The following is a 13,505-nucleotide window of genomic DNA, read 5'->3' as shown; positions in this document are numbered from 1 at the left end:
ATTTAGGCCCAGAATTGTGGCTGAAGGGCGCACTGGGTGAGTGTGGGATTCCTGGGGTGCAGTGGGAATTCAGACTGGAAAGAGACTCTTTACTTTAGGTGAAGCCCTAGAGTCACTCTTAGAATTCCTCATCCCTGATGTCTAGCCAATTCCAACCCCGGGGCTAGGTAAATGCCCACCTCTGGTCAGTGATTCCTCGCATGCCAAAGGATGCCCTTGGCCTTCAGAGCAGAAGGTAGGCACCGGGGTGCCCAGAACGTCCTGAAGGCTGTGACTTCGCAGAGGCAGCAGTCCAAGCCCAGGGAAAAGTCCCCCTCCCGGTGCCCTGGTGAGACGCTGGTCACAACCCTCCCCCAACTCCTGTCCCTGCCACCCAGCAGCTACAAGACGCCAACAGAGCGCTCCCTTGCGGGCGGGTATTGGAGCGGCGGCCACGCGGTGGAGACCAGGATGCGATGAGCTCCCAGCTGGTAACCCCAAAGGGGCCACCTGGCTGGCTGCAGGAGTCGAAGAGGGTACGGATTCCGGTGGCAGGAACTGGGACTCTGGGTCACGGGTTCAGGCAGCCCCAGGAAATGCCTGCTTTTGCGGTTCCGCAGGGACCAGGAAGGCCGCTAATCGTGAGGCGGGGCTGGCCAGAGGGCTCAAGCAGCTGCTTGGGCCAACTATTCTCAGCCTAGAATAAAAGAAACTTCAGGCCGAAAGTATTGCGGGAATATTTTGGCTCAAATTCGGCATTTTACACACGTGGGATTTTAGGAGCAGCGAGTGACCCGGTTGGGGTAACACAACAGGTTGTTAGCAACAGGATCTGGGGGAAGAGGGAAAGAAGAGCAGCTGCTTCCCCGATTAGAACCCTTGAAGACCCCAGGTGCGCACTCCTTCTAGGTAATCCCGAATAAACAAACGAAAAATAAAATGATCCTGACAAGTATGAGAGGAATAGAATTCTCTCCTTTCCGTATTTTCCGAGCGCAAAATTTTTAATAAGTTTATAAGAAACGTTTATAAACGTTTCTTTCGGTTTGGTGATGGCGCTTTGCTGATGCCCAGGCTCCAAGGTTGGGGAAACAATACACTGCTGAGCAAGTTAGGAGTAGTAGAGGCTCAAGCTGGGCTCACAGCCAGCTTGGCTACCAGCTCTGCCCAGGTAAAGCCTTAGATTTTCCATCTGGTGAACCCGACCGTGGGTGACCTGGCGTTTGTCCAGGGTAGACGCAGAGCGGCCGCCCCACGCGAAGACTTATGCGCACAGCCTGGAACTTCGGAGTGCTGTAAGTAGGAGGACCTGCCTGGTGGGCGATAGGACCGGAGTGTCGGGTCGGGGGCTAGGTCCTGCTCTGACACCGCTGTTCATGGCCGGGGTCACCAGCCGACCTCAAACTGGAGAGGCCCCAAGACGTTGCGCTCACCACCAACCGCCGAGTTGTTGTAGGCAGTGAGGATCCAATGGGCGCCGGATGGGCCCAGGCGGAGACTTAGCTCTGGGGCGCTCAGCTCTGAGCAGCACTTGGCGCAATTTCCGACGCCCACGTCTTTGCTTCCACTCCCTACCTTCCTCCCTCCACCCCCGGAAAAAAGAAACCCCAAATATATCCGGCGGCCTCGATTTGTAATCACTCACTTAAAGGACTTGGCTTAACCCACAGAACAGAGACCATTTTTATTCACACCCAGTCAGGCCTGAAGCTATCCAATTGGGAGCTACAACTCCCTGAATACACACAAATGAGTAACTTTATTTCCCGCCTAAATAATGTTAATCTGAAGATACACCCTTCGGAGGCACGAACGCTTTTCCCCCCCTCACATTTCAAAATAGTCGTAGTAGTGGTAAGAAATACATTTGTGTTCATATTTAGAAGTTTAAAATAAACCAATAATAAATTAATTTATTAAATTAAAAATTGAGTGATTAAATCACTTCCAAAAAACTTTTTTTTAAAGACCCAGGGAGAAGGGGAAAGAAAATTGGAAAGTTCTCGCTGCGGATATAAAAGGTGGAAGAGAAACCTATCCTCTAAATTATTTCCCGTTCAACAATTTTGCAGGAAAATGTCTTGGACTCAAGGTAGTTATAAAGAGATCATGCGGAGCCCAAAAGGGGTTCATGGGTCGCGTGGTCTGAATCCTGCTCTGTTCACAGTTGTCGTTCGTGCACATTTTCGAACCTGAGATGTTAAAGTCAACCTGGCGTTCTCGGCTTGCTCCTGACCACCGGGAGCCTGACCCGGGATGGGCTGCAGCTACTTGGGACCCTTGGAGACATTTACTCCGGGAGGTAAAGTGCCCGCGACCGAATGCCGGCGGCTAGTCGGGTATAGAGCGGCAGAGGGACAGGGTTAGGTCGGTTCGGTTGTGCCTGCCTGAGCTGAAGGTGAAATCCAGGGTGGGCGGCGGCTCTCTGTAGGTCACCTAGTGGGCGATACTCCTTCATTGGGCCACTCTGGGATCGGAGTCAGAAGGAGCATTCCGTCCCGGAACTGCGCGCAGCCAGGCGTTGGAGGCCAGCTGCCCCCGCAGAGGCAAGGTTGCAGGCTTCAAAAGTTTCTGAACACCACCGGGATGAACTTGAGAATCTCGAACTTCCTAACTCCAAATGCCTGTGCAAGAATTTAGCAAGGGTGAGGAACCTCCCGCCCGCGCTTCCCTCCAGGGAGCCGGTACATTGCTTTGGAAGACTCGCTTCCAAGTCCCCGCTCGGGGCGATTCATTTTGCGGGAGAGAATGCCGGGTAGGGCGTCTTCGAGAAGACTTTGGCTATTTAATAACTGCGTCTCATTTAATAGTCAAATGATTTACTCCAAATTGGCTTTTGACTTTAAAAAAATTCGGTGGCGAAAAATGACATTTAACAATCAGTGCTATATGTCAGCCACTGTCTCCTAATTTGGGGTGAATGTTGGCTTTAATATTTATTCAGGAAGAAGGGAAGGTAGAATATTTTCTCAAACCTAAAGTTTTCAACAAAGTCATATCCAGATAAAACTTCCCACGCGTGACTCAAATGTTTCGACCAGGAAACTTTAAAAACCAGACTCTATCGCCCTGTTAATTTTTTCCTTCTCTCCCTTCCCCCTCCCCAACCAGTTTGGGATGTTGGAGATACGTCTTGAGGACGGCTTACCCCGATCCTAGCTCACCGGCAGGCCAAGGGAGATCACGCCTGGCCAAGAATAAGCGGAAAGAAAGACTAGGGGAGGGGAATTGTTTGCGATTTCCAAACAGACTTTCCACTCAAACTTCCTAAATCTGTTCCTCTCCCGGAAGGGCCTAGTCTCTGCGTCTCTGGCGTGGGATGGGCGGGTTCGAGAGCTTGGTGCATCTCCCTCTGGTTTTCCCCTCCTTCAACACTGACCCTACTCTGAACACATATACATCCCGAACCTGCCTGCGAAACATTTGGATGGGGACTTACGTCCCGACATCTGAGCAACTACAGCCACGGCTGGCTCTGGGGAACGAGTGCGGAAATGCGCGCGGGTGTGAGAGCGCACCACTCAGTAGGGTAGGACTTCTCTCAGCGTCGGGTCACTCTAGCATCCTTCCCACCATCTGCTCCTGTCACCAGTCCATGGCTCCGCCTCTCTGAAGACGCCCCTTGAGTCCTACAGCCAATAACAATCCCCAATCACTCTCCTCCGCCCCGAACCCTTTCCACACCCCCACGTTCCGAGAGAAGATTGGCTGTTTAGCCCTCGGCAAAGCGCTTGTATTTGCATGGTGCTCCGAGCTTTTGGTAGGTAGAACGGCCTGTCACTCCCGAAGATCGGGCCCGCCCACTCCACCTCAGTCCCCAGCTCCCTTCCTGCGCAGTTTTCCTCCGCAGCCTCTGCGGGCAAGTGCCGGGGCTGCTCTCAAGAATTAGTTCTCAGAACTGCTAAGACGCAGCCCCGGCGAGCGGCTGTGCGCACCGTCCAGAGTGATTAGGGCGCGGGAGTGCAGCGTTCTTCTGGCCCCGTACGGGTCATGGCACCGCAATAACAGCCCATCTACCAGCAATTACTGCTGCTCCGACTTTCCGTTCCAGTTGCTGCTTCTCCCGGGCAACATGTCAAGAGCCGCCGCCGCTACAGCTGCCGCCGCCACCTGGGGAAGAGCAGCAGCAGCAGCAGCAGGAGCGGCCACCGTGGGTACGCGGGGGCAATAAACCGAGCCGCCCGGCATCCAGAGGGTCAGGGGACCCTCTCCGTGCTCACAGCTCCGGCGAGACCTGCGCCATGTGCTGAGCCATGTCCCTGGCCGCGCCCGCGGGCATCGCATGGGGCAGCGCCTGAGCGGCGGCCGATCCTGCCTCGATGTCCCCGGGCGGTTTCTTCCGCAGCCTCCAACGCCCCCGCCACCGGTGAGGAGGAAGCTCGCGCTGCTCTTCGCCATGCTCTGCGTCTGGCTCTACATGTTCCTGTACTCGTGCGCGGGCTCTTGCGCCGCCGCGCCTGGGCTACTGTTGCTGGGTTCGGGGTCCCGCACTGCACACGCCCCGCCAGCCCTGGCCACAGCTCCAAATGGGACGCCCCCCAGGTTGCCTTTCCGGGCGCAGCCGGCCACCGCATTGGCTGTTGGCAAGGAGATGGCGGAGGGCGCCGCGAGCCTAGAGGAGCAGAGTCCCGAAACGCCAGACTCCCCCAGCTCCATCTCCAGCTTCTTTAGTGGGTCAGGGACCAAGCAGCTGCCGCAGGCCATTATCATCGGCGTGAAGAAGGGCGGCACTCGGGCCCTGCTAGAGTTCTTACGCGTGCACCCCGACGTGCGGGCCGTGGGCGCGGAACCCCACTTCTTCGACCGCAGCTACGACAAGGGTCTAGCCTGGTACCGGTGAGTTCTTTGATAGGGGCAGGATCACTGGCCGCGACCCAGACCATGAGCGAAGGGAGACGTGGCACATGATGGGTATGTGGTTGGGGTACAGAGTCGGACCACCAGGGCCGGGAGGAACGGAGGAGCGACCGCGTCCTGCAGCTTGGCAGCGCCGACAATCCCGCCCCAGAGCTGTCGCGAGTGCGCCTCGCTTAGGTCTGGCTACTATCTACAGAAACTTATCCCTTAGAACTCAGTGGTCCATGGTGCCCTAAAAATTTAACCAGGCGACTTCTTCGCAAATCTGTTGGGCAGCGATTGGGAAAACGCTTAGGGAAGCGGGCTACCTTCCAACCCTGGCGGTGTCGCACATGAACCAATCCTGTTTTGCTAATTTATTTTTTATTTTTTCCTTTCCGAAACCGGGATACTGAGAGGAGTGTTCTACGCCTCTTGGGTCGCAGTCTCCTCCCTAGACCAACTTCTAGAGCCGCTTCTGCTGCCCAGATGGGGAGGGGGTGGAGACCACGGCATCCTGCCAAGGCCGCTGAGAGTCTGTTAACTTTTTTGTTACAGTCCTCCTTGTTACCGGAACCCGAAGGGGGTCAGACCCGCCGCGCTCGTGAGCTGCTTGGGCTGGGGAGGGTGAGCTGAGAGGCGGCGGGGGGGCTCCGCGCCTCTGCTGGCTGTGGCGCGCGGAGCGTGGAGCGGTGCTGGTCCCTGTCGGGCAAAGGCGGGCACTGCAGCTGCCCTCCCAAGCAGCGCGCTGCTTTGAAGGATCCGGAGCGCCCCCAGCACAGCCCGCAGATTTCCGCCTCCGGGGAGACCTGGGACAAGAACTCCGGTCTCCGCGGCCCCTGTACACGTCAGGGCGCAAAGAATATCGGGGCCCATTGATCAAGAAATGAGGTTGCCCTGAGGTCGTGGCTTCCGGAAATTCGGTTCTCAAATAGGATTGCGAGCCTATTTCCAAAGGGACAGCGGCCCCGAGGTCATAATCACGATCTCTGCCCACTGCTTCTCTGCAGCTACTGGTATTTGGGGTGAGTTGTTGAGGTGGTAGGCAGACTCTACCTTCCGGAAATTCGGTGTCTGACTAGGGACCCAGGCAACGGTGCCCATTCCATCTCTCTGGTCAACATTCCCAGCCAGCAACACCCCCTCGAGCCTCCAATACCAGTTAGCTTCAAAGAGGCTAGAGGCTTAAGAAAACAAAAGGGGAGAACCGAACCGAACCCCACTTCCTGTCTCCACTGCATTTCCCTGGATCGGGATGGGATGGGGGGAAAAAACAAGTGACTGACCTTACGGATTAAAACCGCACCATTCCCAGCCTCGCCCTCCCCCCTAGCCATTGTCTTTAATGCTTTTATCGCTGTCAGGAGTTGCCTAAGTCTAGAGGTTTAGTCAGTCGTGACAGTCACTCTTCTATTTCCAAGACACTCAGTTAGGAATGGGAGCTCTGGAGTTCGACGCCTGGATTCACGTCCTGACTAGAGAACTCTGGTGAGCCTCAGTGCTCTCGTCTGTGCAGTGGGAATAATACAGTTCTCCGCACGACTGGGAAATGAATGCATTGGTGCGGTCAGGTGTTTGGCTGGCACTTAGGGACCTCTTTAATTGTTAGCTATTGTAATTGATTGTATGGATATTATTACTTCCCACAGCCACCCCTCCTCCTGGGACAATGACTCCGGGAGTGGAGCGGGATGGCAGGCTATAACTAGAGCCCTTTTTGGTGGAACCCGGCAAAGCCGGAGGCAGCCCGGGATTTTCTGAGATCAGACACTCTTGGGGGCCAGGTTGGGAGGAACTAACAGGAAAATAACTGATATCTTAATGTCAGTCAGTTTTAGAAGCACCTGGGGCAGGCTGTGGAAATCCCCACAGGAAGATTCACGAAATCTCCTAGGCGGTTGCCCTCCACCTGCCACGTTCCTTTTGATCGATTCAAAAACTCTGAATAAAGTCGCGCTGGAAACCCTCCCCGCTCGCCTGCAGCAGGGAGGGAGCGCAGCCTGGGCGCTGCGAGCCGGATCCTCGCCTAGGAGCTGTGCTGGGAGCGGCTAGATCTAGCCCAGCGGGCTTAGGCTAGTCGCCAGAGGCGGGAGGTTAATCATCCTTCTGAGCTCTCTACTAAACTGACTAGCAGGACTGTCGCAACCGAGAAGGTACACAGTCAGCGGCAGCGACCTGTGAGATGCAAACTGCAAAAGCCGCAAGTGGCCCCCAAAGCAACCGTCCCTGATTGTCTCACCAGCCCTTTTTGGCGCGGCCGCAGGGTTGGTGTTTTTGTTTGTTTGTTTGGTTTTGTTTTTTTTAAGGAAATAAAATATTTTAAATACTATCTTTTTAATAAAAAATTTAAACTAATTTAAAATATTATGACTATCTGGGCAAATGTGTCGACTTCACAGTTATTTTGAAGACGGCCGTTTTAACTTTAAACCCAACACCGCGAAGACGCTTGACCCAGAGTGCTATTCCTAAGATGCAGTGTTTGGGGGTCCATCCTTCGCCCTCGCTGGAGTTCCCTCTGCTCGAAAAATCCCTGCTCCTCGCCAGAGTTGTGCTTCAATTGTACCTCCTGCTGTCGGTAGATCAGGCGGCCAATTGGAGAAGAGTATAAATAATAATTAAACAGAGAAAGATGCAATTCTGAAACAGTTTAAACAAGTCCTCGAAATGAGAATATAGCGAAAGGGAAACATTTTAAAGGCGTTTAAGACAAAAACCTATGGGCTTGGATGGTTGAACCCGAGGGTCAGCATCGTAATCTGTTGGAGAACCAGGTCGTAGCTGTCTGAACGCTCGTTAATGGGTTTAATGGGTTGATCCACAGCCCTGCCAGTGGCCTAACCAGTAGCCCAGGGCCTGGGCGGATTTGCATGACGTCTTGGAATTTGATTTTAGCTCCTTCCACTTGTCCTAATGGGACACTATCAGCCACGTAAAGAGGGGTCATGGTAGAATGGAGCCCACCGAGCTGACCCCGCCACAGGCCAAAGAGTGGGAGTCTTCACACTGCCTAACCGCTGTGAAAACTACACGCCCTAATTCGTGCTGTCTGCCCCCGAACTCGAGTTTGTTGTAATGTGCGATTCTGATTCTTCTGGGCTTACTTTTCCAGTTCACTAATCAACTCATTCGAATCAACCTCCCAAATTTAGCAAGTGCTGATGAAGCCCTCACCGAATGACTTACGGGGACTATATAGTGAGTTTGGCCTTTACCTTCTGGTCTGTGGATGCGTTGGTCTCTGAGAATACCAGGCTGTGGTTCAGGAGAACTAACAAATGCGAAGGTGGAAAAACCACCCACCCTAGGCATTTAGACGTGGCTTATTGATTTAAACCTCGGTTGGCCAAACATTAAATATATAATTTTAAAAATCTCCTTTTTCGTCTTAAATTTTGGTAGATTTTTATGAATATTAATGATCTCTGGGAATTAAGTTAACCAAATATTGAGTGATTATTGTTTTTTTACAGAAATATGCCTTGGACTTTACAGTGGCAGAAACTCCTTTCTCATCTTGACTCCCCTTTCCTTTTTTTTTTTTTTTTTGGTTGTACAAAATAAGCTGACACTTCAATGATGTGGCCAACCCAACATTAAACAAAGCTCTGTGTGTGTGTGTGTGTGTGTGTGTGTGTGTGTGTGTGTGCGCGTGTCTGTCTGTCTTAATAACATTGGTAGCAAACACTTATTAAATGTTTTCCCAGTGTACCAGGCACTGTTACAAGTTTTACAGGATTAGCAATTTAATCCTCATTACAGTCTTGTGAAGTAGGCACTTTTACAGATGAGGAAACACAGGTACAGAGAGGTTAAGTAACTTGCCCAAGCTCTCACAGCTGGAAAGTGGCAAAGCTAATATACCATCCAGGCAGTCCTACTCCAAATATTGTTCTGTGTCTTGCTGCCTCACTTAAGTAACTAACACACGATGTTAGTTATATATAATGAGTTCAAAACTGCATTTGCTTTAAGAGTTTGACAGTTTTCTGACTGCCTCCAGTGATCTCAGTGGGGATTGCTCACTTTGTCATTCACTTCATTTTTTTGGTACCAGAGATTGAACCCAGAATCCCTTAACCACTGAACCACGTCCCCAGGTCCCTTTTTCAAATTTTTATTTTTTTAAATTTTGAGACAGGGTGTCACTAAGTTGCTTAGGGCCTTGCTAAGTTGCTGAGACTGGCTTTGAACTCCTGATCCTCCTGCCTCAGCCTCCAGGGCCACTGAGATTACAGGCATGTGCCACCACACCAGACTGTCATTCACTTTAAAAGAATTTCAACTCCAAAACAAGCTAGTTAGTAATATCCTAAGTTAGTATATAACTAGACTGAGGATAATCACACTACTGTGACACTTTTACTTTTCTGAACAGGACCTCCAGAATCAAAGGAGTCATTAAAATGACAAAAATACCCTTCAAGTATAGAGGCTAGGAAAACAGAGTATCCTTCCTGAGGAGAAGATTTATGCTCTGCCACTTGCCCTTTTTAAGGCTGGGAAGTCTAAGAGGACATAGGTTAAGTGATGTGTTCCCAAACTCCTTGGAATCAATTTATTCCTTTAAAGAAATATTGTGTCCTGAAATCAAGTAATTAAATTGTACTTGTTAACCAAGAGACAATTATAATTAATACTTTGAGCAGATTTCTTTAGATTGAGATTCCAAAACCCAGAAACTGCAGAAACCTCTCTTTTCAAAGGGGAATAGCTGAAAAAAGACATTTTCCCTACATTTAATTGAATGAATGTTAAGAAAACTAATTTCCCCAGTCTTTTTCTAAACACCTGGTAGCCAATACTGTTCTGTCTTCACTGAGGGAAATGTAAGATAAGATCTTATTGGAGATAATTCCATTTTGAAATAAGTGCACTTATTCAGTCCTGCAGTTTAAACTAAGAATGAAACTCACTTCCAAACTGCTTGGTGAAGACCAAAAATCTACATTTATATGCAACAATTTGAAATACAAACCATCATGTTACAAAGCTGTCAAGATTTATTAGCAAGACAGTGTAGCATGTGCTGAACTCTGTTTTTAATTAGGCACCTAAATTAGACCATAAAATGGTTGATTAATCTTTTACAAGTTGAGGAAAAAATATAACATAAATTAACCTAATCATAAGTGTTTTTCCAGATGCTCTGAGTTAATAAAGTAGTCAATATTTAATAGTAACCTATTTGTTTTAGATAAATAAAATGCTGAAATGCATGAATTAAATTACATTTATTATCTTCCAAATGATATATTTATTATTGAATAAGGATCTAAGAATGAGGTTACAGCATAGATCTTAAAAAATATTCTTAAAAGATAGACTATTATAATTAGGAATTAAATGATGACTAAACCAGATTTTGCCTTTTTTGATAGAACTTGGTAACTGAAAAGTTACAATTTAATATAGACCAATATTTATGAAAGATATTTTCCCAGATAAAGTTGTATTGTTTGACATTTCAAGGTGACTTGTCACACCTTCTGTTTTTCTAGGTTGGTGTTTTAATTTTGTTTGAAAATTTTTTTGATATTTGGAAAGATCAACATGTCACAAAATCTTTTTTTCCAATAATGTATGTTAATTTGCCCTTTGGTTTGAAACATGCCATAGCACATAAAGTTTTCTGATTATATAAAATGACTCTTTGAGTTACTAAAATTATTTATAATTAAAAGTGCACCAGGAATTTTTAAAACAACAAACCTACCAGTCAGCTATTCTTATGAATCAGAGGTGTCATTTATTTAAAATTTCAGAATTAAAAATATGTGATTAATAGTGCTTTCTATGTTATTAGTTTTTTTTGCATACTTTATGTTCTCATTCTATGAACATGGAAATTAAGTTGATTGACAGAAATATAAAATGTCCACTCTCAACTCAGAATATAATGAGCATTTCTTTTGCTGTGAATAGAATTAGTTTCCAAATCGGGCCCTACCTCTCATTTAACAGTGGATGATTTCAGACCATCAGAGAAATTTCAGTCCTAGGCTTCTGAGATAGTCAGGAATCCCAGCAAAATGAATTCCCCAAGTATGTGGCATATTTTCAAGAGTAATGAAAACAATATGCTGCCTACCTCAAATGAAAACATTTACCATGACCGAGAAGAAATGAGATACTGATATCTTTGAAAATTAATTGTACGTAGACCATGAAACTTTTTAAAAAATATTTAAAACAGTACCTTGTGAAAAATCTCATATTCCTCTGAAACTATCCCAAAATAAAACTAACCACAAATAAAACTGTTGTTAGTGCATGTTGGGTTTTTGTTCTGATTTTTCTTGTCAAGAGATTTGAAGAAAAGTTTGGGATGTAAGGAGCAATTACTATTTTAGTAACATGATAATAAATAATTTTCATTACAACCAAGAGACTATGTGTTAGAATAGTGCTAATGCTAATAACATTCATCATTAAATTTTTTTGGACATAAATAAGGGTGGTATTAATTTCATATATATATATATATCTTCAGTTTTTCTTTTAAAAATATATTTCACACACATTCCTGAGACTTGAATAGTATTACAAAATAATACTAAAAAATATTGGGTCATTTAAAAATTTACTTTTTTGTCAGGGTGGAACATGTTTTAAAAACAGTTGTACAGCATAGTCTTTGCCTCTCACAGTTCTAGTGTAGTTCTAGTATAGCACAGCAGTGTGAATATAATTAACAATAATACATAATACATTCAAAATAGTTAGAAAAGAGGAATTTGCACGTACCCACAAATAAAGAACAGTTTAGGTGATGGATATGGTAATTATCGTGAATTGATCGCTGCCCAACGTATGCATGAATCGAAATATCACATTGTATATCCTAAATATGTACAAATACAATGTCGATAAAAATGAAACAAGTTCAGATCTATAGAAAATAGATGTGGTTAAAAGTACTGTCACAGGGGAGCTTGCTTTTTACTGACGTTAAAGTAATTATGTTGTTGGAATAAAATGTTTTTCTTCTAAATATGACAAACGTGTAAAAATGAGACTGGTTTAACGTGAAGTTGATGGTATTTCAGTCTAGGGTGGACTATTTCTTGTCAAGGGGTCAGTACTTTTAAGCCCCTTTGACTAGGACGTGAACGATTCCATGTGTGTTCGTCAAGGAACTTGGAGCATTTGATTCAGAATCCCAGTTTTCTCCCAAGTCTCTTCCCCACACTACTTAGCACGGTTACACTTGCTTAGAAAGCCATAAAATGCTGAAAGATGGTTCTGGGCAATATGAGATGGGGGGGTGGGGAGTAAATGGAGAGTGAAAAAAACACTGGGAAGAGAAGTGACATGAAACAGATTTTTCACGCACGCGTTTGATTTAATGAATGGAGTCGGGGTTTGGAGGAAAGAGCTGCCTCTCCCAACCCTTTTACTCAGGTCTGGTGACAGAAGTGTCCAACATGGCCCCAGACGGGTCCCCAGGTTGCCACGTGTCCGTTTCTCTCTGGTTGCTGGAGCGTTCCCGTAGACACCCCATTCTGGAAGGGTGGCCCAGGGCGCTGCCGAGGCCAGAGAAAATGGCTGGCCGGCCTCGGGGATCAGTCAGCACGGCACTTGTGTCGCGTGGGATCAGTGCATCTGGTCCGAGGACCGCTGAGCCCCGGAGACAGATGGCCCAGCGTTCTCGTGTTGGGGGCGGGGCCAGCGGCAGAGCGGGGCCGCCCCTGCGCCCCTCGGGTTGCGGCCCACGGCCACGTGACCCGCTGGAGTGCAGCGCCCCGGCCTCACCTGTTGGGCTGAGCTTGCTCCTGCGGCCCGCGCTCGAGGCGGGCGGAGCCGGAGGGTCTAGTCCCCGCGCTAACTGGTCGGAGTGGCTGACGCGGGGACAAATGCCGTCTGGTTTGCGCCCACAGAGGGGGCGGGCTGAGCGCGCGCGTCCCGCCCTCGCCGGGGTGGGCCTGGCTGTTCCAGCTGCTTCACGTCTCTTCCTGCAGAAATGGGTTCTGAATCGCTTTCGCTTTTTGAGTTTAGATTATCCGCCTATCTTTTGTGCTCTATCCTTTCCTCACTCTTGGAGGTTTTTACACCATCTGCAAAAATTTCCCAGCTTTCTAAAGCGGAGGTGTCTATGGACAGTGGGACATGGGCAGGCACACCACCCCTGCATCCATGGTAGTTGGAGTAGCGGCCTGAGTGTGTTCTTTAAGAGCAGAGCACACTTTTGTCTTGTTGGGGCCTTATTTATTGGAGTGGAGAAAGGGGATTTGAATACTTTGAATTTTCAGTTATCACGTCCCTCTCCTTTTTCTTTAGAGGAAAGATACGGACCTCAGTGCACCCACTTCTGTATTGAATGCCCATAAGGTGATTCAGCAAATTCATTGGCTAACTAATTGAATAGCGCTTCATTTCCACAATATAGCCTGTCAAATGACAATATGAAGCCCCAGTATAGGGGCTTCATATATACTATATATGAATATACTGTACTATACTATATACTATATATGAAGCCCCTTTCTGATGATTCCTCAGTCTCACCTGGACTAAGACCAAGGGTCTGTGCACACCCTTCCCCAGGTCTCCAATGCTTCCCAAGTCTCTCTCATACACACTCTGGGCTCAACCTTCTTCTCTCGGGCCTTGTGCCGGTCGGGTTCTCCAAATGCCCACTCCCTTTGGGCAATCTCTGAGCTGCTTCTCTGCACCGTGACCCTTCCTGA

General features: G+C 48.1%; 1 protein-coding gene across 2 annotated transcripts in view; it reads left to right on the top strand.

The window, feature by feature from the left end:
- The first annotated feature begins 3,804 nt into the window (after nucleotides 1-3,804).
- The window catches only part of LOC306657750 (heparan sulfate glucosamine 3-O-sulfotransferase 3B1), a 42,147-nt gene continuing 32,446 nt past the window's right edge, over nucleotides 3,805-13,505 (top strand). Inside the window, exon 1 of one of the 2 annotated variants that reach the window (XM_079134045.1) lies at nucleotides 3,805-4,815. In XM_079134045.1, coding sequence (XP_078990171.1) covers nucleotides 4,262-4,815 — 554 coding nt within the window. In that variant the 5' untranslated portion in view covers nucleotides 3,805-4,261. The remainder of the gene's footprint in view (nucleotides 4,816-13,505) is intronic. The other variant, XM_079134046.1, reaches the window with a different exon arrangement.

Source organism: Sciurus vulgaris (assembly GCF_902686455.1).
Source record: "Sciurus vulgaris genome assembly, chromosome: 3".
NCBI classification, from domain to species: domain Eukaryota; kingdom Metazoa; phylum Chordata; class Mammalia; order Rodentia; family Sciuridae; genus Sciurus; species Sciurus vulgaris.
This window is presented reverse-complemented; position numbering and strand designations above follow the sequence as displayed.